The 25,267-nt window shown below is 39.3% G+C and overlaps 1 protein-coding gene across 2 annotated transcripts in view; it reads left to right on the forward strand.

Moving 5' to 3' along the window:
- gukh (GUK-holder) overlaps positions 1 to 23,465 on the forward strand; it is a 77,505-nt gene extending 54,040 nt beyond the window's left edge. The window contains exons 2-11 of one of the 2 annotated variants that reach the window (XM_012377756.2): positions 2,093 to 2,343; positions 4,316 to 4,482; positions 4,962 to 5,162; positions 5,995 to 6,552; positions 6,991 to 7,438; positions 7,680 to 8,577; positions 9,298 to 9,594; positions 18,411 to 19,056; positions 19,808 to 20,324; positions 20,564 to 23,465. In XM_012377756.2, coding sequence (XP_012233179.1) covers positions 2,093 to 2,343; positions 4,316 to 4,482; positions 4,962 to 5,162; positions 5,995 to 6,552; positions 6,991 to 7,438; positions 7,680 to 8,577; positions 9,298 to 9,594; positions 18,411 to 19,056; positions 19,808 to 20,324; positions 20,564 to 21,403 — 4,823 coding nt within the window. In that variant the 3' untranslated portion in view covers positions 21,404 to 23,465. Of the gene's footprint in view, positions 1 to 2,092; positions 2,344 to 4,315; positions 4,483 to 4,961; positions 5,163 to 5,994; positions 6,553 to 6,990; positions 7,439 to 7,679; positions 8,578 to 9,297; positions 9,595 to 18,410; positions 19,057 to 19,807; positions 20,337 to 20,563 lie in introns of both variants that reach the window. The other variant, XM_012377755.2, reaches the window with a different exon arrangement.
- Positions 23,466 to 25,267: the final 1,802 nt, after the last annotated feature.

Below are 25,267 nucleotides of genomic sequence, written 5' to 3' on the forward strand. Positions count from 1 at the left end.
ACACTGTGGCATAAATGCCCGGAGCAGTCGTGCAATATTACTACCTTGCTTCGTAATGAACCGTTAGCATAACTCTTAATGCCGAAGTATTCCAGAAGCCATTTAGAGCGTATACGCCAAGCAATTGATAACAGTGAGTAACGTTCGCTTCGAAATTTTTACGAACATGCATCATTCTACTTGCCAATTATCATAATTTTAAATTGAAAAGTTTCAATTTGCGAATTTATTAATTCCAGTGAACTCAATTAAAGCTTCTCGACTTAATGATTTTAATAAATTGAAAAGAATTGTCACTTTTTCGAATAAAAAAGATTAAAATTAAATTAAAATGCTAAAATTATAATTTGTAATTTTATTAATTTTTGATTAGTTTTTTACCATTAGTGACAGAGAGAAATTTACAAAGCAAACTCTTCTATGGAATCGGAGTGTAAATTGAGCGTGCGAATCGAGCGTAAACGTTATCGCAGCGAACTTGCAGGAGAATCGGGATGGAATTCTGAAGGGGAAAGTACAGACCCTATCGCGTGTCGGACCAATGGTGATTAACCCTTCGCGGTATTGTACAAAACAAAACCCGAACAACGGGGGAAAACACAAGAAGCACGCGATAATGGACGTATTTCATAGCGCTGCGAGAAAAATGTGCGTTTATTGTCCAACCACGTACGTTAGCGGCCAAAAAAATCATCTGAAAAAGGCAGCAATTAAAGATTCCCTTAAATAACGAAACTAATTGTCGGTGAACATAAAGCTATGGGATTCCATTGTTCTACGATCGACAATTACACGGTCATCAGCGATAAAAACACAAGTCAGGCGTTATGATTCATCCAACTCAATTCACATGTTCACGCGCGCATGTGTGCACTGAGATATGGCGAATCTGCATGACTTTTGCATCACTTTATATAAGCACTTTCGAACAAATGTCGATATATTTCAAACGTCTAACATTGCACGATATATAAAATATTGTAGGCAAAAATTCGAATTAGAGAATTAATTATTAATTAGGAAATAAGAACACATATATATCGTTAACTAATAACAAAAATTGCTAGACCATCTTTGTCCTAATTTGAAAAATTTTAAGTTTATTGATTTGTTTCTATTTGTTAATATTATGATATTTATTCTAGTTTGTTTATTATTCTTCGAGTTATTGTTACTTTGGAGTGTGTATAAGGTCACTGTCCCTAAATATGCAATTGAAAACGTTCGGAAGGGCCTCATTGTCAAAAATTAAGGCCTCGGTTCCGTCACGGAAGAAACCGTTTCTGAAAACAACCGGAAACGTCGAATCAAGCGTGCCTCCCGAGCGCGGGTGGCATGAGTTAGGTTTTTTACTGATTTCATGCGTACGCCTGCATGCGCCGCGGTGCAAGAAACCGTGAATGGAACACAGTTTACAGTTAAGATATGTCAGCAGCGTGATATCGTCTGCCACACATGACCGACAAAAAGTATATTATAGAACTAAAATGCCACATTATGGCCACGAGAAAAAAAAGAGGCGGTCGTAACCGCCTCTTATATTTGATATGACGCGCGGGACATTCTTTTCTTTCTTACTGATGTTTTTCTTATACTATACATAATAAATTTTTTCTTTATTTTTTTATAAAATTGTGTTTGCATATATTTTATAGACAAACATAATCATTAGTTATTTTTATACGAAGAAACGCGGCAATAAATTCTTTTAGATTTACGCTCCATTAAAACATAAAAATTGATAAAATATAAAAGAGACTTGTTTTAAGTTTATATATTCGCAATAAAAATTCCAACACACATGCGTGTGTTTATATGGCATTTGAATTTTATTTGCGAACATAACATTAAGAAAATAAATCTCCAACTATAATTTTACGATTTTTGATTTTACATCATAAAATCGTTCGAGAAAAGTGAACTTGTTAAATCAACGTTAACAGATAAAATAAACAAAAAAAAAAGATTGGTCTGTTATATATCGAGATAAGCGGCGGAAATTATTTACATAAAAACGCGTCTACACGTAAAGCCGGCTGCAGTCTGTTAGGCGACAGGGCGATCGTTAAAGCTGGTATTCCTCATGTTACAGCGGAATCGGATATCTGCAGTTTCGCGACGAGGACGGAGCATTTTCACATCACGAATAAACCATCGACGGGACTGTTCACGTCGAATACGAGACCGAAGCCTCTAAAGGAACTGTACGAACTAGCTGCTATAGTCGCCGTTCGAAGTTTGGACTCTTTGAGAAGGGATGGCAGCTCGATGGATATGTTCCTCTGCACGCCGATCCTCGGTAAAAGGAGGCGGGACCAGAGCCTCGAGATCGAGTCCAGAGTCGTAAGTACATTTCTCTTCCTCTCTAAGAACTCATTCCATCACTTTGCCCACGGTCCAAATATCAATAAATAAACATCAAATATTCTCTTTCATTCAAATCTTATCAATGCTATGTTGTATGCGCGTATTCAGTGTGTTGAATTTAGCAGTTAATTTTATCATCTTGAAAACGTTCTAAAAATAAAAAAAGTAGAATCTCTCAATACTATAAATGTCGTTTTCAAGATTGCAAGATTATATAAATTTATTGATTCGATCATATTTAACGTGTAGATCAGAGCGGATTTATAAATATTTGAATCTGCAGAATTCAACAGAGAAATTTCTAGATTTTTTAAATGGAATCTAAACTCTCTAGATTAGGTAAGAGTTAACATTTTACAGGAATTCGTAATAACTGCACTTTATTTATCGTTTCTTGCTACTAGCGCGTGTAATAAAAATGTTCGGTTTTTTGCCGAATGAGAAAGTTAGAAGCAATGCATTTTTAAATAACAGTATTTTCTTAATGAGTTATGTAACGACATTAGAAGCGGTTCATCGCCGCGGTTAGATTGCTCTTGTTGACTCCATGGAGCACGGTAGAAATCGGATATTGAGTTCAGGCACTTGGTTGGTATCGAGTGACTGAACGCAAAAAGATCACATGACTTAATAATTCTTGACGTGCGACATTAACTCTCAAATGCCAGGCAAGAGTCAAATCTGACCCGTTTGCCTACTTAATTCGATGTAATTAACTTTCACCGTGTAATTGAAGAGTTCATTCGGTCGACTGTCAAACCTCGTTTTTTTGAAACAGTTTCGGTAATTTTGTCGAGCAACCTGATACCAAATGTGTCGCGGTTAATTTGCATTTTTCTTTGTGCTTGAACCGACATTAAACCGGTTTCATGCCAAAGGAAATTATCAATCCGATGTAATTATAATTTCGCGATAGTAATACTTGATAAGCAAAAGGATACAAGTCCAAGAGATTGTCTTTTGAAAGATTCAAAAATCTGAAGATAATTTTCAAAATAAACCAATAATTTTCTTAAACTAATTAATAAATTGTTAATTTAAGATAACAGTGACTTTTTACCGGCTTAGTAAACACTTCAAATGATCGTATTAAGGGTTCTGCTTCCACTTTGTAAACTCGTTTCTCCGATTAGAACGATAAATATCAAAATCCCTATTATTGGACTTGTATCCTTCTGTTCTTCGTGTGCGTAAAGCTATCACAATGGCCCGGCCGTTTTCACGGACCGGTCGCGAACAGCGGCGAGTGCATCGTGTGGAAAAGTTGGCAGACGGCTGGAACCCGATCTGTTCCGTATTCCGCGCGTAAAACCCGCTCGGTCGGCGAGGTGACATCCCGACAATGGTTAACACCCACGCGGATGCCGCAGCGCGTGAAACACACTCGCACTTCTTCCTCCGCCACGGCGTCGAGTTTCCCGCGGGGGTGAACGGGTGGAGAGATCCCCTTGTTGCGGGACTCCCGGATCCCGTGGAAGAAAGAAAACGAGTCATTTGTTACGTGCACCGGGTCGCATAACAACACTCAGCAAACGCGCACAAAATGGTACAACTCTTTCACACGGTGCTATAAGAAACATGCGTGCACCGTTTTTCTTTAAGTATGTATTTGTCACGACTATGTATTTAACTACTTGAGGAGGCTCTCAATTTTACGACAGCACATTGATCTACAGCATCTCACGTAAAACAAATCTCAATAAAGAAGGAAGTGAAAAACATTCTTTCCTTTCGATCGTGTCATAATTATGCAGATATGTTTTGTTAAGTATACTTCATAGATTTTAGTAAGTTTAATAAACGCATAAATATGTATTCTATCGGTATCTCAGAAAGATAAGTGACGATAAATGTAGATAATTATGCAAAATGGCGTAACAGACCGTGTGGAAAGAGGTATGTTATAGGGCGGTGACTTTATTGCGTGTGTGTGATTACGCTGTTGCAGCCGGCCGCTATCGAGGATCTACGAAGATGGACGTCCGCCGAGGCGCTCGGCGACGTCACCGTACCGCCGGACTGCGCGTCCAGAATCCTGGGCGACACGGCCAGCGACGATGCCGTCGATCACAAGCTACCCAGCCCGGAGGAACAGGTTCAGGCTATCGCACTCAAGTAAGCGGTTTATCTCAATACGTCGTTTGATCGTGGATAGGGAATCGTAGAAACCGGAATGAAGACGGAATAGAAAACTTTCACATCATTGAAAATACGATTGTGTGATGTTTGATAATTTTAAATAAAAATGTCCGAAACATTTTTCTTTAAAATTGTAAGAAAAATTAACTTAATATTAGAGACATTACACAAAGAAATTGACAAAAGTTAAAAAATTGACAGAACGATTTGAATAAAATTGGCTATTTCTAAAATAATCAATGAAAAATGTTTATGATTATATATATATGCATGTGAGACAGACTTTTGGCTCAAGTCGAGTCTGTAACAAAACCGTCTGTATAAGCCAAAAGTCTGTCTCACGGCTTCCTGCTACGTGACATGACATGTTCATTCGCCGACCTATTCAATTTTGTATCAATGATAGACCAACAAGCATGCTATTGTAACCCCGAAATTGTACGTTTTCATCGCAGATTCCCAGCGGAAATTGTAGCAGTGGATGTCAGCGGACGAGGTTTCGAAAGAATGTCGATGAGAAGGAAGTCCTTGCTGTCAGGACCAGAGACTCAGGAAACGGCGGTGAAGAGAAGGTCGCGACCACGCAGACCCAGAGGAAAGAGACGAAACACGATTGCCGGTACCGATCAGAAGGAGATTCGACAAGCTATTGGAGGGTCAGTATTATCGTAGTTTGTGTCCTTAAGTTGTCTCAGATTCCGAGGAAATATTTCGCATATTTATCTTTCAAAATATTATGAATAAAACTCTGTTTTATAATTTATAATTAAAGTTCTAAATTTTTATAATTTATAATTTAATTCTTAAATCTTAAAAATAACTTCGCCGATTGTTTACCTTAACATTTCACAGAAAAATAATTGTTTCCGGATAATTTAAAGTCTTCGACACAAAACGGTAAAAATAATTTTTTTAAAACCATTATAAAAAATACCGAGAAATGCTGTTATTGAAAGGATTAATGGACCATTCACTAAGAAAATGTTCATCCTTTCCAACTTTTACGATATAATAAATATCGAGCAAGAAGTATGCGTTTCTCTCAGATCCATCTTATCATAACAGTTCTGTTACTGCAAGGACGTAGTTCCGGTTATCTGTGCTTCGAAAAGAGTCGACGATTTGTCACGCTCGATAAAGTGCGGTCATATTTTCGCAGTCATCCAAGCACGAAGAATCTTTCCCTTACTCCACCTTTGTACTCTATCCTTGCGCTGCTATCGCCGAGATAATACTTGCCGATCACTCGGTATCATTGTCGCGCGATATCGCGCCGTCCCGATCACGTGGGACCTCCCACGAGCCCTAGCAATTCAATTGAAATATACGCGAATAATAAATCTGTAATAAAATCGTACGTCGCGGTTCGACCGATTAATCATAGCACGCACGCGTATAATTCTCTCGCTCCTTAAAACACCACGCAAATCGCACTCGCCACAGCGCCCTACATCATGTTCACGTCGCTCACATTATTTATCGCCGCAGGGAGACGACTGGCGACGAGCCCGAGGAGACGATGCCAAGCGCCACGCCGAGAGCGCATCGCTCAGCCAGCACCGACATTCTAGGTTCTACGAAGAAGGATTCTCCCATCGAAAAGAAATCGCACTTCAACACGCTCAAGGCGTGGGGCATGTCCCGACTGAAACTGATCAGTCCAAAGTCGAGTCAACAGCAACAGGAATCAACGGTCGTCGTGGAGAGGTGCGAGCAAGCTCAAAGTCAAACAAAATCGCCGGAGGAGATCAACATTTACGAGACGGTGACTACGCGGCGCAGAAGGGACAAGTCGCACGAGAGGAAGCCCAGCTCGTCGAGCTCGAGCGGCAAAAGCACGGCCAGCATACCGGTGTCGGTACCGAGCACGGACAACAGACAGCCGAGCGTGAAATTACGCGAGAGCGCCGCCCAGAGGCGAGAGCGACGGAAGGGCAGCAACCGCGACGACGCGCCGCACTCCAGCTCCGGGAACTGGAGCGCCTCGTCCGAAAGCGGAAGGGCCAGCATCGGCAGCGAGACTACTACCACCACACATCAGCCCAGGTGAGAAAAAGCCTTAAATGGAACTAAACGAAAGAGGTTGTGATTCCTGTAATTGTCTTAACCTCAACGGAAATCGTTATTTTTTTTTATTTCATACCATATTGAAAAATACTACTTGCTCGCAGTCTTTGGATACTTTTTCAACATAGTTATTGACGCGAATATATTTTAGAATTATAGCAAACTCTCTCTCTCTCTCTCTCTCTCTCTCTCTCTCTCTCTCTCTCTCTCTCTCTCTCTCTCTCTCTCTCTCTCTCTCTCTCTCTCTCTCTCTCTTTTAATATTTATTTAAATATTTAAATTTTAATGACGCGGCAGGATAATCTATATATAATTTAGTAAAAACTTTTTTAATTACTTAAACTTGCACGAGTATCAAACTTGTATTAAAATTCTTATTCATCAATCTATTTATAAAACTTACATATAATATTTCAGATCCACGACAACAGCTTCGATTGGCACATCATCCACTTCCTTGAGTCACATGAGGCGACTCAAAGGAAGAGATACTTCAGCCTCGTCTTCGGTAACTTCCGAAGGTACCCTAACGCCGGATATCATACAAGACATCACAGTGGTGCCGTTCTCCGACGACGGCGAAACGTCGTCGGTGTATTCCTGTGACACGGAGGGATATTACACTTCGTTCCACATGGATTCGGGTTTGAAAACGCTTAGGGAAGAGGAACCCATGCCACAGAGTCCTTTGATCAAATCGAACGACGTCGGTTCGGATCCTACCTCGCCTATCGTCGAAAACGAGTATGAACTGTTCGGAAGAGGATCGACTTCTACGACGACTAGTTCAGCCGGGACAGTTTGCACCGCGCTTATGGCACCACCGCCTCCGGAACGCAAGTCCAGCCTCACGGTTGTTGCTATGGTAACAAGCTATTTTAGCTACTTTAAAACGAGTAAATTCTTTTTTAAACAACGTCTAATTAAATTAGCATTAATCTTCCTATTGAAATGTTGTTGCAGACAACGGTCAAAAAATACATCCCATGAAATTATTAAATATTTCTATGATAAACTGCACAATTATTTGCCAATAAAAAATAATCACGTATGTGTTCATTATCAATCCCGTCGCCTATTTTCAACGTATTTAATTTTATCAACAGGTTCATGGTCAAAATCAAAACGGTGGCGAATCGCCCGACAGCGGCCACAATACATCGTCGTCTCCCGTCGAATCTGCATCAAGCCCAGCCTGCACTGGTCGATCGTGTTCCGAGTTTGAATATTCAGAGTCCAGCGATCTGGAAGGCTGCGAACGGATCGAGAGAATTCGTTCGAAAACGGCGATGACGACCAGTCGGATTCCGTCGATGTGCGTAATCACGCCACCCGTGTCCGACGACGAGCACGCGAGAGAAACGGATCAAAAGGAAAAGAAAGCAGGAAAGGAGCAAACGAGAAGGGCAGACCTGCAGAGCGGTGGATCGGTGCTGATGTCCGCCACCGTCGGCACTTCCAAGATGGAGGTGATCAACGGCCAGGACAAGAACCTATACGCCACCGTGCAGGTGCTGCCGGCAGCCGCCAATAACGATAGACCGGTCGCGACGACTCAGCCATCGTCGTTGATAAAGATCAGTCCTCTGAGTGGTGTGCTGGGCAAGCTTCGCGGCGTACTTCCGGGTAAGAAGCACGCCACGAAGAGCAGCGCTATGCAAGAGCTGTCGAATGCAGACTCCGGCGACTATGTGACCATAGCCGACGTGAGGAACAACAACGACAAACGTCCCGCTGGCCTACCGTCGTCGTCATCGTCAACAACGTCGTCGTCGTCGTCATCGGGCATGACCGCCGTACGACCTACCGCTACCTATGCCAATTCGGACATTTTCAAGAAAGACGCGGAGTACGTGAGTCTGAGCGAGTTACCGAAGAAACCGGACTCGTCGTTGGAGAGAAAAAGACAGGGCGCTCGAGTTACTTTGGATTCCGAAGGCAAAGTCGTCTACTCGTCTGACAGTCTGAAGAGGAGAAAGGGTGCGCACACGACGTTTAATCCAGGTACATTATCTTCATTATGCACATTCGAGCGATTTATCGCAATTAAAAATCTTTCTGTCAAAAATTTCAATTTAGCTTAAACTTGTGAATTAAATCAAAGAAAAGATTTAATAATATTTCTTTAGAAAAAAGTACCAATAAAGTCAATTTACAAATAATATTTCTCGAGTTTCTCTATAAATTTCAACCGTTTAAAAAATACTAATAAAGTTAATTAATTGACAAAGTTAATGTTCGAATTCTGATAATTAATTAATTAACTTTGTTGTTTCTTCTCTGTAAACTCTGCAAACTTATTGCAAACTTATTGTAATTAATTAACGAATCAATAAAATAATTATTAATCAATTGCTAAAGTATATAGAACTCGTGTTTTTCACGCAACACATCAATTTATCGCAATTAAAAATTCTCCTGTCATGGAAAATTTCAATTTAGCTTAAGCTGGCGAGTTTTATGAAAGAGGATTAATAATATTTCTCGATGCTCGTTATAAATTTCAACAGTACAAAAAACATTGATAAAACTAATTAATAAACGAAAAATATTTCTCGTTTTCTCATAAATTACGATCGCTTAAAACAAACACCGATAAAATTAATTAATTAACGGGATCAATTTTCGCTATTCTGATTGAATAAAATTAATAAAACAACTATTAACCAATTACTCTAATAACGCATTAAACTCTTGTTTTTCATGCGAAACGTCAATTTCTAGGTCCCTTCGTGAGGGAAGGAGTGTCACCCAGTCCGTCGCCGTTGCTGCACCGCGCGATGCCGAATGTCCGCGCCGTCACGAAAAGCGGCGACGTCGTGGACGGCTCGAAAGCTCAGGCGTTCACGCCGCCGACGTCGCCCCAGATGGGCAAGCTGATCATTCGGGCGGCGCGGAGTCCGGATCGCGCGACCAGCCCGGATTACGTGCGCAGACCGGCGACTGTGGTCGGTCCTACAAGCCCGACCAGTCCCCACAGACAGGTTCGCGGAGCTTATGTCAACATGCAGGGCGACGAAGGTAAGACGTCCAGCGTGAACGAGCAACGCGATTGCACTGGTCGCACCGGTAGATTAGAGGCACCACGCACCACTTTTGCGCCTTCCACGATCGCTCCGTCGCGCTCTAAGAATACTAGGCAGTCCTCCTGCAATCCTCCAGCTCTGGCGCCGAGCAACAAACTATCCGGGACGGATAAATCCATAAATAAAACCGCCTGCCGTGGCGGCTCGAAGGTAGATAGACAAACGAAACGCAAACTCGACCGCGACGAGAACAATCCGCCGCCGCAGCTCAATGGCGACGCTCTCGAAACGAATCGCGAAATCGCTCAATCTAAGATCAACCACCCTGTCGGTTCGAATCCCGCGAATTCGCGACTAGACTTCGAGAAGTCGGGTCTCTATCCGAAGATCCTGCGGGCGACCGGCAATACGCCCAAGTTAGGTAGGAAACTATTGGTCTCGGATCTCGATACTCCGAGCTTCTGTCGAAAGAGATTCGATCTCGACAGTCAAAGTGTCACCGAGAAAAGTTCAGTGCTCGATTGCGATACTGGCGATAAGAACGCGAGTGGCGATTGCGCGGATAGCGAAAACGCAAAGTCCAAATCGACACGCGACGACAGGGTGGATCGCAAGGTGAAGCGTAGCGAAAGTTACCGCATGGCGAACAGTCCGATTATGTTTATCAAGAAGTTTTCCGCGAGCAATCAAGAAAAGTCGTCCAAGATTTGCAGAACGCCGTCCGAGGAGTTGCAGGAGGAGCTGCTGAGAGAGAGGATCAACTATCCCGAGACGGTTTCTAGTCCGGAGCCGCAGGTCGATAACAGCACGACCTTCGACATGAATCTAACGGCGTCCGTATCTGTTAAATCGGTACCGACCAGTCCTAGACCGAGGGCTTTGGACTTGGAACCCGTTCGGGTCCTCAAATACTCTAGTAACGATACAGAAATCTGGTAAAAAAATATCGCGATAGACATAATATAACTCAACGCTACTTTTGCAATACCGATATAAAACTGAAATAATAATATTATGAATCCAACGATTCCTACTGTTATATTAAAAACGCTCAGTTTTAAAGTGGAGATTTTCAATGTAGAGGTGGTTGTAAATATTGAAGTATTCTGATAACAACATAGAAATCTGACAGAAAATGTCGTGATAGCGTGCAGAGCAGCAACGTTAATTTTGCAACACTGATACGAAGCGGGAGTGATAATGCGTGCGCTCACTTGCTGCGAGCTTTAATAAAAGTTGAGTCGTGCTTAAGAAAACAAATGAACGATGGGGGTTCAGTTAAGAATGATCATTATACTCGTGGAGATAACATGAGACGTTATGCGATAACGTCACATTTCATGCGACATTAAGTACATTTGTACTAGAATACTTTTCTAAATCCTTTTTGATATTGTTTTCTCGAAGTAGTTGCAAGGAGAAAACTTTGAAAAAGGATAAGCATTTTAAACGATATACAACTCATTATAACTTAGAAAATATAATATCGCAAGTTTCCGATACATAGCTTTTATATCTCGAAAATTAGCATTTTTGTTATCAAAGGTCTGCGTCAACGCGATAACTCCTTGAAAAATGATTTCGATGAGGCGAGACGTTGATACCCCGTTGTTAAATAAGAGCTGTAAGATCATCGCGTAAAATAGATCGGAAGATGAGCTGCCAAGAATCATCAAGGTTTAATCAGATACAATTGGAGCGAGAAGTAAGCAATCGCGGGGGAGATATCAGTCGATTGCAATTCGTTATGCAAAAGACAGGAACGTCAGCTCGTCATGGCGCCGTAAATCCGACGGCGGTAAGAACTAATAAACCAATCATTTAACAACAGTCGCGATAGCGAGATTGGCCAATTTTTTCTCGGCGCGAACAAAAATATCGATAAGAAAGACGTACGTAACACCAGTCACGTTTTCCTCTATCTGACGCTCGCGCCTGATCTTTCCAGCTGCGGCGAGTCGGCCGACGATCCCCGGCGGTGTGTTTAATATTGTGACGAGATAAAACGCCAAGTTCTATCATCAAATGATAGTCTTTGCGCGTGGAATATTTTAGAATTGAATAATTAGAGCGATAAGCCTGCCGGATGCACTCGGCAAGGTTGATCAATACGATTGATGAATAGCGCGATTTTTATAATTTTTTCCTCAACGAATCGTTCTCCTGCAACTTCTTTTTTTCTCGATTAATATGTGTAAATAATATATAAAATTATTAAATAGAAATTGATAAAATTTTCTTCTTCAAACGTATCGCGCAAAACACGTTTTATTTAAAAGCGCAATAGCATTGTTCGAAATCAGACTGTCATGAATTATAGAGTTAATTGTTTTGGACTGAAATCACTTGACTACACTTCAAGTTCATATTGCACTTATTTCATATAGATTTAAATGAGAAAACATTAAATCACGAGATGTCTGAAACTTTCTTCAAGGGGAGAAAACAAAAAATTATCATAATAGGGTGAGTAACAAATCTTCCGCTTTAGTGAGCCGCTGGAAAACTCCCACGAAGCTCCTCGTAAAGACTCACTTTGTTAGCCCTTATCAGCGTTATTAGCTGGCTCAATAAGCAATGCGAATTGCATCAGACGCGATATTTATCCCGACATGATAATGGTCGATAAACAAAAATCCCCACCGCGAGGATTGAAATGCTTTCGTGCGCATCCCGGCGCTTTCAGTGCGTTCCGATCCGGGCATCCTCACAATCGAATTGCGAAATCATCCGTCTTTCTCGTCCGCGAAATTTCGTCGCTTATTCAGATCTCGAAGCCACGAACCAAGTCTCGCGCGTCGATCAACAAAATGTTGCGTCGCGGAAAACTAATTTATATTATTGCAAATACGCCGAGTCACGTCTCCATAAATTACCATCGCATCTAATCGCGATCCTTCTAAAACCGCCAACTTTATCTCGCGATGATCATTCTTAATGCTCGCCTATGAATCCGCGGGATGGTGAAAATCTCTTTCGGGAGATCAAGAGGTCGTGAGCTTTACGTGTCAGCCGCGATCGGATGACTCGCCACAGAACGAAATCCAGTTTTTGTCGCGACGCGGTGATAGGCGTTATCGGTGCAAAGACGGGGAGGAAATCTTGTCGCTAGACAGACAGTCGCCATCGACTGTTGATAGACGGAGCAGTACGGTCGTGAGTTGAACGCGATTGCCGGCTCGATCAGTGCTCGGATCGCCTCGACATCACTTAGACATGTTGGCGAGACATCTTCTCTTCATTGCGACCAGGCGGCCGCGTAAGTTGAATATTATTTGAGCGAAATTTTATTTGAGCGTAATAAAGAATACATCAGAATAAATGAAAAATTTTAGGGAAAAGTAGAACTCAAAGCTACTTTTCGTGTTTGTTGATTGTAACGTAGGGTTAGCTAGAAGTCGTGGTATTATTAAGATATACATAATAATATCATGAATAACCTTTAGCCAGCAGAACTCAACGTCAATAAACAACAAAATAATAAATTTAATTTCTTCGATAACGTCCACTGATCCAGTATATTTTATATAATTTTGCAGGCTTGCATTTTTATACTCAAAATAATAATAGAAATTTTTAAGTTTTATCTTAAATATTGTTTATAACAAATATTTTCTCATATTTGCAACTTGTCAAATATATATTTGAAATATATTTGAAATTCATCTATCAATAAATTTCAAATATATCTGAAAAAAAAATTGGTGATTTTTGAAGGTACAGTTCGAACACTGTTATTATCGATTTTTGAAAGCAACGCACGTATAGAGAAATTATAAAATATATACAATTTCTTCAAAAACAAATTTTAGATATTTTGTACTTAGTGAATGTCTTTATATTTATATTTATTATGAGAAAAAAAACAAAGAGTACACAACAAATAAAATATTGTGTGTACAGTATATATCATAAAATTGATATTATCGTATGATTGTCAAATCCAAAAAAAAAATAAAAGTTTATCAAGACAAATGTCACATTTTTATCATCTGTCACTTTGTCATTTATCAGTTCAATCATGTTTTACACATAATGTTATCATGCATATATATGGATATACTGGTGTATATGTTGTTGGTGAAACTTGATTATTTTCTTTTGCATTTTGTATCAGCAAAGTTAAAATATTTTTTATCAGCATGTATAAAACGATATTCACACGGAAAAAATTTATTTATATGGCTTACATAAGTCGACAATTTTGTTTATTATTCGCCTGAAGATTCTCAAAAAATATATTTTCCAAATTGAATTGCAAACGAATTTTATTCTTAGATATCATAAACTTGACTTATTTGATTTACAATACAGTAAAAACTACTAAAGAAAATATTTCATAATTTTTAAATAATTTAGTATTAAAATATAATAATTTAATAATTTTTTTAATTATATAAGAAATTCTCGTATCTCGACAAATAAATGTTGTTTTATTGTTCGTTATTTCTGATCTTATTTGTAAAAAAAATTAGGAAATTATTTGGTTCTCATGGCGCCAACAAGTCTAAATACTCTTTCTCATCTTTGCGCAATCAATATATCTTTAATTCCTAATCGAGCATTTCGCGAAGCACAAACAGGCAAGTAAGGCGCTAATTTGTCTGTCAAGTCCACGACTGTATCAGTGACATCACCGGGAGAGCATTAAAAGCCGGGATCGCGTGAGTGACCGCGCGCGTCCGTTATCGGTATTGCAAAACTAGCGCACGATTATAAAGAAGCGCTACTTGAGCGAGAAGAGAGAAAAGAAGTGTCGCAATTCAATGGAAACTACCGTTGATCGAAAACACGCGGAGACACGAGAATAAAAGAAGCAAAAAAAAAAATTGAAAAAGTCGATCCTCTCCACCGACAGTTTACGCCTCGTCGCGACAATTCCAGATTGACACACCACAAACACAAATCTCGCGTCGCGTGAACACAGCTTATCTCGGAGAAAGACTTTTACCAGCTCATACAACGTGCGTCCACCACCTACGTAACTTACGCCACAAGTAAATAATAATATCAACAACACAAGAGTATATACGAAAAAAAAGATATATAGATGATCGAAATCTTGGATTTGTTTTAATATTCCTGGCGAGAGAGCGATATCGCGTCGGGTAAAATCTCGATTCAACAACGATGGTAATCACAGATAAGTCATCGCGCTTTCCCAAAACAATGTTGTTCGTATAAGAGGCAGGCGGACGGAGCACGTGAAAATTTTCATCGTCCAATTTGATTCCAGCGCGACGCGCAGATAACTTTAATCTCTTCGCCGATTTACAGTTATTTTTGCACGCGTGATACAATGTAGGAGCGCAAAAAACTGCGCCGCAAAAAAAAGGCATATCCGTCCAAGTTATATATACAAAGAAATCGCGCCGATACGATGATAAATAATTAATCGGCTGCGATAAATTGCGAAATCGGCTATAAGAGGTCTGTAATCGCGGTTCTCCGCTTACGTTATTTATCTTAAGGATAAACGCATCGTGTAATTATAGATATGCAAAATATTAACTCCCAATATAATAATTTATGTAATTAGCTATTTACACCGAGAGTATTAATCCATATTCCTTGTGTAATCACACGTATGGCCAGTGACAAAGACTTAAATAATTTACGTTACTTCTGGCATAGAGCGACCGCTCCCTAAGTCAGTTTATCGAAAAATATGCTGTCGCATATTTTTGTATGGGCAATTTAAATATGGCCAATTTGTCGTATTTATAATATTATTATATTTATCAGGATACGCGTGAGAGATTATACCAAATCGTGTTTCCTACCAGTAGTACCTATATTTATGTTACAACGCATCCTATACGTGTAAGAATATTTTGCTGCATTGCTAGAGACAATTACGATAATTTTGACGCGTTATATGCGCAAAGTTAATAAGTCTGTCATTATCAGTGATATGCGCAATTTCGTAGCTGTCTCTCGCCATGTGGCATAAGTGTCATAACATGAATTCATGGGGAGAACACGAGAAGATTAGTCAGAGCCTATAAAAGTGCTATCTACGTAAGATAAATGTGTAATTCGTCGCAGCTGACTCTTTACTTCGCGTTGGCGAGTGATAAGTCAAGAACGAGGGTAGAAAATATTGATTCCGATGACACACGAACAAGAATGATTTCTTTCCTAATAATAGCAATGATAATAATTAATAGCAACGAGAGTAAAACGCATTTTCAATGCGTAAGCTATTTAATCACGCGGTCACGATTTTCTCGATTTTCCCTCCGCACTTTATCCGCAATTAATCAACGAGTATATAACGCGTTGCACGAAGTTATTGAACTCCATCTATATGTTGATGACGTGAAAATTATATTATTGTATTCGAGTTACCTTGACACTTTGCCGATCGCATCGTCGATTATTGTAATCGGAAATTTAAAGTTCACAAAACTTGTTAAAGTTATTCTTCAACTTTCGACATATATTTGCTGTTGTTAAAATACGTTATATATATTATATTTTAATTTGTAAAGTGTTTTGGCTTGAACTCTGTAAAAATGAATTTAGCGTTGTACTGTAAAGCTTATTGTGTTCTGGCCGGGAAGGTATTAAGACGTATCTTTGCGTCCGATCATCGATTGATCGGATTAAATGTTCTACAAGTAAACAGTCATCACCGCCAATAATCGAGACAATGGCAATTGACGTCCCGGCATGCCTTGTGAAACTCTCGTAAATGTGCCTTAACTTGCCGTGTCGCATGTTAGCTCGAGATGTGTGCTCGCCTCTCGTTGTAAGTAGCGTCTATCATTGACTAACAAGGACTAACTGGGTACATAGAACCCTGTAGCTGCAACCGTGGGTCTCGATCAGGGTGATACCGTGACCGTAACCACCTTTTTTTTTAAATAAAAATATATATATTGTAAGAATTTCACGAAAATTAATTACCAAATATTTCGTCAAAATCAAATATAACAAAATGCCACGGTAAAATCAACAGAAACGCAAGATGAGATTTGTATTTGCAAAAAAACGTCGGCAATAAATACGGGGAATATCCCGAGGCAACAAAATCGGAATTGCATAACAGGAAATATCACGTGCGCACGTGAGTTTCGCGGAGAACTGTTAACGCGCTCGGAAAGATTGCTCTCCCTTCACGAATGATATAATGTTATTCTTGTAACCGGTAATCTACACCGATAGTTACCCACGTCAACCTCTCGCCAACACTTAGTTAGCGCGATAACATCGTGCGTATGCAACTTCCCGCCGCCTCCTTACGGTAACGCGATAATAACACACCGGTTGTAAAATACGCGGCCGGTTATGTGTGTTAATTGAAATCGCGGGCGAGCGGAGTTCGAGTTGCGCTACATTCCTCACGGTGTTACCCTGGCGGCAGTGTTGATTAATCAGGCTTGCAACTAATATCGCGAGGACGTACTTACAACCTGGGCAAGAGGGGAGCATGCGCTATCAGCGTGTTACTGTATATGTGTATATGTGTTGTAGCGTTAAGTATCCAAACCGCCGTTCGTGTGCAACGTTATTATAAATATGTATATGTACATTCTCCTTGCGTGTGTACACACGGTGCATCTTGCCTGTACATAGAGAAATATATTTACTATACGCCGACGAAACGATGTCATTAACCGAACACGAGTAATGTATGTGAATAGACGTCATTCTTTTTGGAAAGCACTTGCATTTTGTCATTTTTTTTTTTCTGTTTCTTTCTCTCTCTCTCTCTCTCTCTCTCTCTTTCTCTCTTCTCTCTTTCTCTGTCATCTCATCCATGTACATCATCTGCACCTCTGAGATTGTACATATCGCACCTCCGTTAATCCTGCAATTCGAAGCCTACTTTTTTTTTGTCTATGATTTTTCGTTTTATGTGTCCCCACATATGTGGCTGCTGTATAGTTTTAGAAAAAATGCACCTCACGCGCGTGTGGCACCTCTCACTAGTAATTCACCCACATATCATAGTTCCATGCTCCATGCACCTGGTGAGTACGTTTTTTTTTAACTTCGTTGGTGTTGCGCGCAAGTTTGATGTTGACTTTAACTGCGCGCGTGGACGAGAATTGTATTTGTACAATAAAATCGTTCCGTGTATATAAATCTTTCTGATTTGATACGTCTTACTTACTTAATCTTACTGATTTGATTTCGTTAAGGATAAAAATTTTAGTTGATCTATTATGAAAACACGCAACTTTTTTAAATGACTCATGCGAAAGTTGACAACAAACTTGTGCGCTATATTATGATTTGCGTTTTATCTACCGCATGTTTGTGTTTGTGACGCTTTTGCAACATGCTCGCTTTGCTTGGATCAGTAATTCATAATTTCAATAACAATCTTCATATAAATATTTCTATTACAACGTAATAAGATTTGTAATACACTTTGGCTTGCAATCAATAAGCCATCATTCAAAGCAAATGCAAAAAAAAACACGAAATATATTAAAATTATTTTTACAAATCATCGTTATTAACATATATATAATTATAATTGTCAGAACCTTTCTCTTGCGTAATTTCTAATCCTAATATTTCGAACAATTAATTATAACAGAAAGAATCACGTAAAAGTAAAATGTACCTATCATTTCTAACATAATCAGGCATGATCAAAATTTAACAAATTTCCGAAAGAATTATTTTATACACTCTTGCACTACCTAAAAGATTGCGCGCGTACAAAGTAGCATACTCAAAACTATGTTATCAATCGTCTCAAAGAAAAATAATCGTATTATCTACTCTAGAAAAGAATATTTTAATTCTTTTAATTGTATTACACTCTAACAACGTCCTCTTAAATTGTTGCAGATAATACTTTACTGACTATACCTTCGGAATCGATACCGCCGCAAGCGATCGTTCAACCGCCGCCCTACATCCCGCCACCGAAGCCCGATGATCGACAAAAGTCGCAAAAGTATCAAGAGATCCTGAAGGACACGCAGCCGCCGAATTTGCGAGCGTATCCCGAAAACGAGAAGCAAGATCAAAAGCAGGATATTTACGATCCCCGTCGAAACATTCAGCAATACAATGAAAATAACTGCAGGAGCTTCCTCAATCAGCAGCGGATGTCGAACTACGAATATCAACAGCGTGCCTGCGGCAACTATCAGACGGTGCACATGCACAATGCGCGGAACCAGCAGCTCTGTGCGCCAGTTGTCGATCACAATCAACAGCAATTCTACACCCTGCCGACGAGGAGGCCCCAACGGGAGATCGAACCACCACGCAGCGTCACCCCGGACATCACCAGGGGTCTTGGACGTGGTTCTCTCAGCAGCATGCACATGCTGGCGAAACAGGGCCAACAAAGAGTCACGGTCGCGGAGAACGAGCCGATCCGATACGGTTCCCACGTAGACGTGGGAAGAAGAAACTTGGAGCAAGCGGAAGCGAGGAGCAGATTTGTGCAGAGTCAACCGCAGCCAATCGTGGATGTCAAAAATAGGTGAGAAGAATCGGAAGAATTTTTTTGCTTCACAATTAATAGCGCTTTTAAGTCAAATATAAACTTGACAAAAATATCGAAAAATTAATCCTTTGCGATCTTATTGAAATAAACTCGGCATAAAATAATTTTCGAAATAACTGCAGCAATGCATGATTACAATTAGCAAATTATGCTTTTCTAATCTTCATAAAATTTCTCAGAGAACAAAAATTGATTGTTACATTTATTTTAGCCTAATGATATACAAATAATGAAATACTTCAAAGTTTATTGTCTTATTTTCGAAATTAATTCAATTACAAAGAATTAATAATATTAATTTTTTTTACCTAAATTGCATTCTTAAATTAAATGTAAATTTGATCAAACTACATCGGAAGATTAATTCTTTGCAGTTCTAAGTTGAAATAGATTCGATATTCTTATAACTGCATAATAATTTTCCAAGCAATTAAAAGTGGTTAATAGCAATTAGTAAACTATATTTTTTTAGTCTTCATAAAATCTCCTAAGTTGTTTTATTTATCGAAATTAATTCGGACCGCAAAGGATTAACAATGTTAGTAACAATATATTAATAATCGCATTGAGCATAATTATCTAAATTGCCTCCTCTATCTTCATTATATAAAAGACTATCTGGGAAAACGTAGATCGCTATCAAGCCTATCACGGCAACTGATACATCTAACAAAGTATAATTATTGCTATCGACCTTGCTTTAAACGTTTCATTGTCTTACATGCAGGTTCGCAACGCCAGTGAACGCTGGACTCGGCTATCGATTCTTCGCATCTTCGCCCGCCAATGATCCTCTTACGAAGTCTCCTAGCGCGGACGTTCTGAGGAATAATCCAATTTCGCCGATCGGCCACGGCGGTTACGGTAACGGCTTCAAATCGTCCACTCCCACCAACCATCACCACCACGGGCGATCGGCGCCAACTGTGGCGGAACGTCTAGCTCTAACCGCCGGCGGCAATAATCGCTTGTCGCCGACATCGGCGAGCTCCTCCGGTAGGAGCACTCCCATCCAGACCTCTTCCGGCAGGACGACGCCGACCAATCTGATCCTATCGCCGACCAAGAGCACCATGTCCAACGAGGAGCTGTTCGCCGCGATTCACAAATCGAAAAAGAGGCTCCATATCAGGCTCAACGACGACAACGAGAACCTGTCGCCTTACGGATCGATGAATTCCTTGATAAAGACACCGGCTGGTACCAGGCACAGCTGGAGTCCGGAATCTCAGAAGACTGCGGAGGTAATTGCAGAGGTAATTGCGCTAATAGCAAAAACGCGAATTCGAAGAGATTATTTTCAATTTTAATTTAAAAAATTTGTTTTATGTTAATAATTTATATACTTGAGATTAAATATATATTACTTATTTCAATATGCAAAAGCTAATTAGAATCTTTAAAATTTTCAAGATTTTGCAATCCGATTTACGTTTTCCACAGTGCGTTTTATTCGTCAAATGTAATGTTTATTCCATTCTAGCCTACAACTGTGCAATCGCCTACGTCACGAATGGACTTCAAACGTCTGCTTCTTCAACAAAGCGTGAAAGCGAATCCCATGCGACTGTCAGCGGCGGAGCAATTAAAATTATCGCGTCAACAGTGTCAGCAACAGCAATCATCGCCGACCACTCATCAGAGTTTGGCCAAAGTTCTGAGCCCCCGCTCGGTTTGGAGATTCCAAACTCCGAGAACCGACGTCCTTTCGTCCACCATAATCGAGGACACCGCGGCGGAAGAGAAAGCCATGAAACCCTCGCCGGAGAACACATCTCCCATCTCAAGACTGAACTCCAGGAGACAGTTAGATCTCTGCAGCGACCTACCGAATCATCTGCGTATCGCCGATCACAAAGACCGAACCGCGAAGCTCAGCAACGATAGGCTGACAGCGAACACGAAGTCCGCGAACGAACTCAATCCTGATCCTGCGATTATATCGTTGAATCAAAACAATAGGACTCAGGAATTAATCGCAGGCAACGCGCGAACCGCTTCTCCTGCGAAAACTGCAATAATCGGCCAGAATATTTCGTCCTTGCCTTCTCAAAACGATATCGCCCGCACGGTGTTACAGTATTCGAAGGACTCGCTCGAATCTAAGAATCGAGACCCTGTGAGCGCTCTCGAGTCGAGGAGGATCAGCAATCAACTGGCGAGAGCCCAGTTTCTAGCCAGCACACCCACAAGCACCAATCAATCACAGAATATTTACTTCAGCAAGAGATTTAGAGCACGATCCGAATCTCCGCAACACACTGTGACGCAAAAGATTGCACCGCGCAGCCCGAGTGCTCCTACTCTCGAAACCGCTCTATGATCCGAGGATGTGCCGATAATCAGGACAATAGCCTTGCGCAAGTACAAAAACTTAGCTCGTCATTATTGTGAGATACGATATTTATTTGCTCTTTGCAGATGAAAATATATTTTAAGAAGTAAAATTTGAGTAAATTGAATATTGTGGAATTATATATAAAGCATTTATATATATATATACGAGTTTATTCAATTAAATTGGTTAAAAATTTATTAATATATATTTGCAAAGGCTAAGCAAGATTAATTTTGCAATATTAAAAAATTCTGTTATAAGAGAATTTTGATCCAAAAGGAAACTATAATGGGATTGTGATAAAAAATTTTTATAAGAATTATTTTATTCGATACATTAATGAAGAGTTAATGCAGTAAGGATAATTGTCCTGCACATCCGGATCTGTTTGGGAAAATCGATGAGAAGTGTTTATTAATCTTAAGTGGTTTTTATACTTGAATTTTCCTAATACAGCAATTCGCATCTGCTGAGAGACAATAATTTATAATCGTGATATGGTAATAATGCAGAAATTAGTATTGCCCAGTATTGCAAGATTTTCTTGCATAACGTAGAAAAACGTTTAGCGCGAAAATGCCGTAACTATAAATCACAGAATGCCGATCGAAGGTATAAAAATGAATTTCTACAACACGTAATATCACATTACGTGGTTCAAATTACCCCACATGGTTATTAAATCTTACATAAGCAATTTAATAAAATAATAAGCAATAAAAAAAGTATCCTTGACGCCAATAATCTCAATCGCGCGTGCCTATTTGATGATTATTTTATAAAGAAACATTTATACTGTAACGATACTTCATATAAATTTAGTCTCGAATCGAAATGATGCCGTAGATCAATACATTAATATATTAATACGGTATATTTGATATTTTCTCTTTCTGTATACTAATTGTAAGCGAGCTTTCTTTTTAATGAAGAAAGCAACTTGATCTTTGTACGATCTCAACTTTCAGATGATCAGACTTTTGAATAGAAATGAGATGAGTCTTATCTCGATATATTCTATCTTACTATAATCTAATCTCGTTATATTCTTCAACGCGAGAGAAACAATTATGCTCTGTGACAATGATGCACAAGGTTTCATTCGCGAAACTCTATCCACCATACAAAGATACGCGACAAAACTTTTTTATAATTCTAATAAGAATCTTATTGTTACCTTCATTTAAATTAAAATATACAGTATTTTAACTGTTTGGGCTATATTAATTTATTTAGAGGAGTTAAGGAGATCATGTTGATGGCAACGAGCTGTTGGAAAATTGTACAAGGCGAACCATAAATCGCTCATGAGCTTGAAATACAGAAAATCGTTAAAAATTTAAGGATAATCTCTAAAATGATCACTGCCAATATATTTTTAACTATTAAATAAATATCATCCCGTCCGATCATGTGATTGATCCTATTTTCTGAAAATAATCTAAACGAACTAAACAAATAGATGTGCGATTTATAGTTCATCCTGCGAGGCTCACAATTTTGCACCGATAGTTTCATAGTTAACCGAGACTATCAGTCGACGGCGCCAAATTATCGTTGGGAATTTTATCGTTAAGGTATTAATTTATTTGTCAACTTCAACGGCAGCCTAACTCCCGCCCAACGTTTCGGCGCAATTTTGTACATAACAAGCAGTGTAATCGCAACCGGTTTTAAGTTTCGATCGCTTGCTAGTCTAGTCGGGGTAGAATTTAGTATATATAATTGCGTTTTGAAGATCTTTTGGGAGAAGAAGTGCCGTTAATCGCGTGAAATGAGTATGTAATGTATTACGATCAGCTAATTATCAAATGGTGTATAGAGAGAGATATATATATGTGCGCGAGGAAGATTGATATGTATAGCGTAACAACAAAGTTGCCTTAATTAAATTATTTTGGATTATGTCGAACGATCGTCGACAATGCATTTACCGATTATTTGCGATCGTGTAGACAAAAAAACTTTGCAAATATAACTTACTAGATCTTAAGCTCTGGAAAAGTGTTTTGTACTTTGCTCAGAATAAACAAAAATATTTCATAAACGCGTGAATTCTTTTGTCATGTATATGTATATAATTTATTTATTGTAATAATCTCCCCTCTCCATTCTCTTTTTCCTCAAGACATGACATCATTAAATATATATAAACACTTGGTCAAATATCACATTTTGAGAATAAATATTTTTAACATATAAATTTCGCAAGTTTCAGCATTAATCAAGAATATATAATGAATATATTCATTAAAACATGCACTGCACTTACCTTATTTGCATCTGCATCGCAGTAACTGCACCGGCATCGACAGCATCCAAAAAAGGGCTGCAAGAGGCTTCAAAGAAGGTTGCCTTTTCTGAAACACAATTTTATTGATATCATATTCATATTTTTTTCAAAATCAAAATTTTTCAATCAAAAAATTGTATTACCGTTTACTTGCGCACATACTGTACAGTATGTAATTCACGAAAATTTTTATCGCAAATTACTACCGAAAGGCAATGAATAAGCATTTTTTTTCGTCCAGCAAGCGAGGTGCGCAATTATTAATACCATACGCGCGACTCAAAATAAAGAGTTCTATGATTAATAAATCTTTGCATTCCGACAAACTGTTGCTTGGAAAACAATTTATTACTTACAATTAGTTTATCGAGAATGTGTAATTGCAAATGGCGACTGTACATTGCGCGCAAAACAAACATGAAATGACGACACTAGTCAAATGTGAAATAAAGACGTACAGCGCGTCTCTGGTGGCATAAATAATGTACTACGATGTATGAAGAAATCAAAAAATGCAGCGGCACACTTCACGCCGCTACGAGAACCGTCGATGTGAAAATATTGCCCGTTAATATAATATCGAATATCGTTAAGCAACATAGCATATATTTTGGTATTATATGATTACCGTCAAACCTCTGTTGCGTCGGAGAATGCTCCAAACAATGCTCTCAATCCATCCTTCCGATCCATGCACCCAGCGCACACACAATTCAGTGTGGATGAGCAAATAGCGCAGCAAGATGTTTCGATCCACCGTTTTCGAAAGAATTGCTGCTCAAGACGAAGCGACGCGCGTTATTTACGAAATATTCGAGGTTGGATCTCGTTTTCACACGATATCACGAACACTAACACGCAACGATAATCACCCGATGTTAAATGAGGCACTTTCGACGACCACTCGCGCGTAAGACAATAGGTTTGTTCTTATAGCTGAACTGGCTGCACTAGTTCAGCTATAAAGAACAGATGTTTTCGACTGATGACAAATATTTCAAAAACGCGCAAGATAAGTGGCGCGACAAGTAAGCGCACCAATCACACACGAGATAGAAATGACGAAGAAACTACGCTAGTCAAATGTAGAACAAAGTAATGGCGCGCGGTCCGTCATTTGTAATGTATATATTGCATAATAAAAATTATTACCAAAGCATATTTCTAAGTTTAATGTAGCATAATAATAAAGGACGCTTATTCCACGAATTTTTAACGTATTAATAACGCAAAATGCGATAATGGCCAGATGCGTGTTATGCATACGGCAAATTCGAAAATTGCTAGTAATTTTACACTACTTTAAAATCGTCAAACTGAAATGTTGTCTGAATACGATCGAACAGATTATAATAAATATAATTATCGAATACCTTAGCTGCGCTGAAAAAGTAAAGCAATATCATACGTTTCTCCGAAGATCATTCGAAAGAATTGTTCGTCGAGATGAAACGACACACGTCTTTTACGGAGTATTGAAAAATATATCTCATCATACAATCGTAAACACTAATATACGATAACAATCGCCTGATAATACTAAATTCGACACCGCA

This window comes from Linepithema humile, chromosome 7 (genome assembly GCF_040581485.1).
Source record: "Linepithema humile isolate Giens D197 chromosome 7, Lhum_UNIL_v1.0, whole genome shotgun sequence".
Taxonomy (NCBI): Eukaryota; Metazoa; Arthropoda; class Insecta; order Hymenoptera; family Formicidae; genus Linepithema; species Linepithema humile.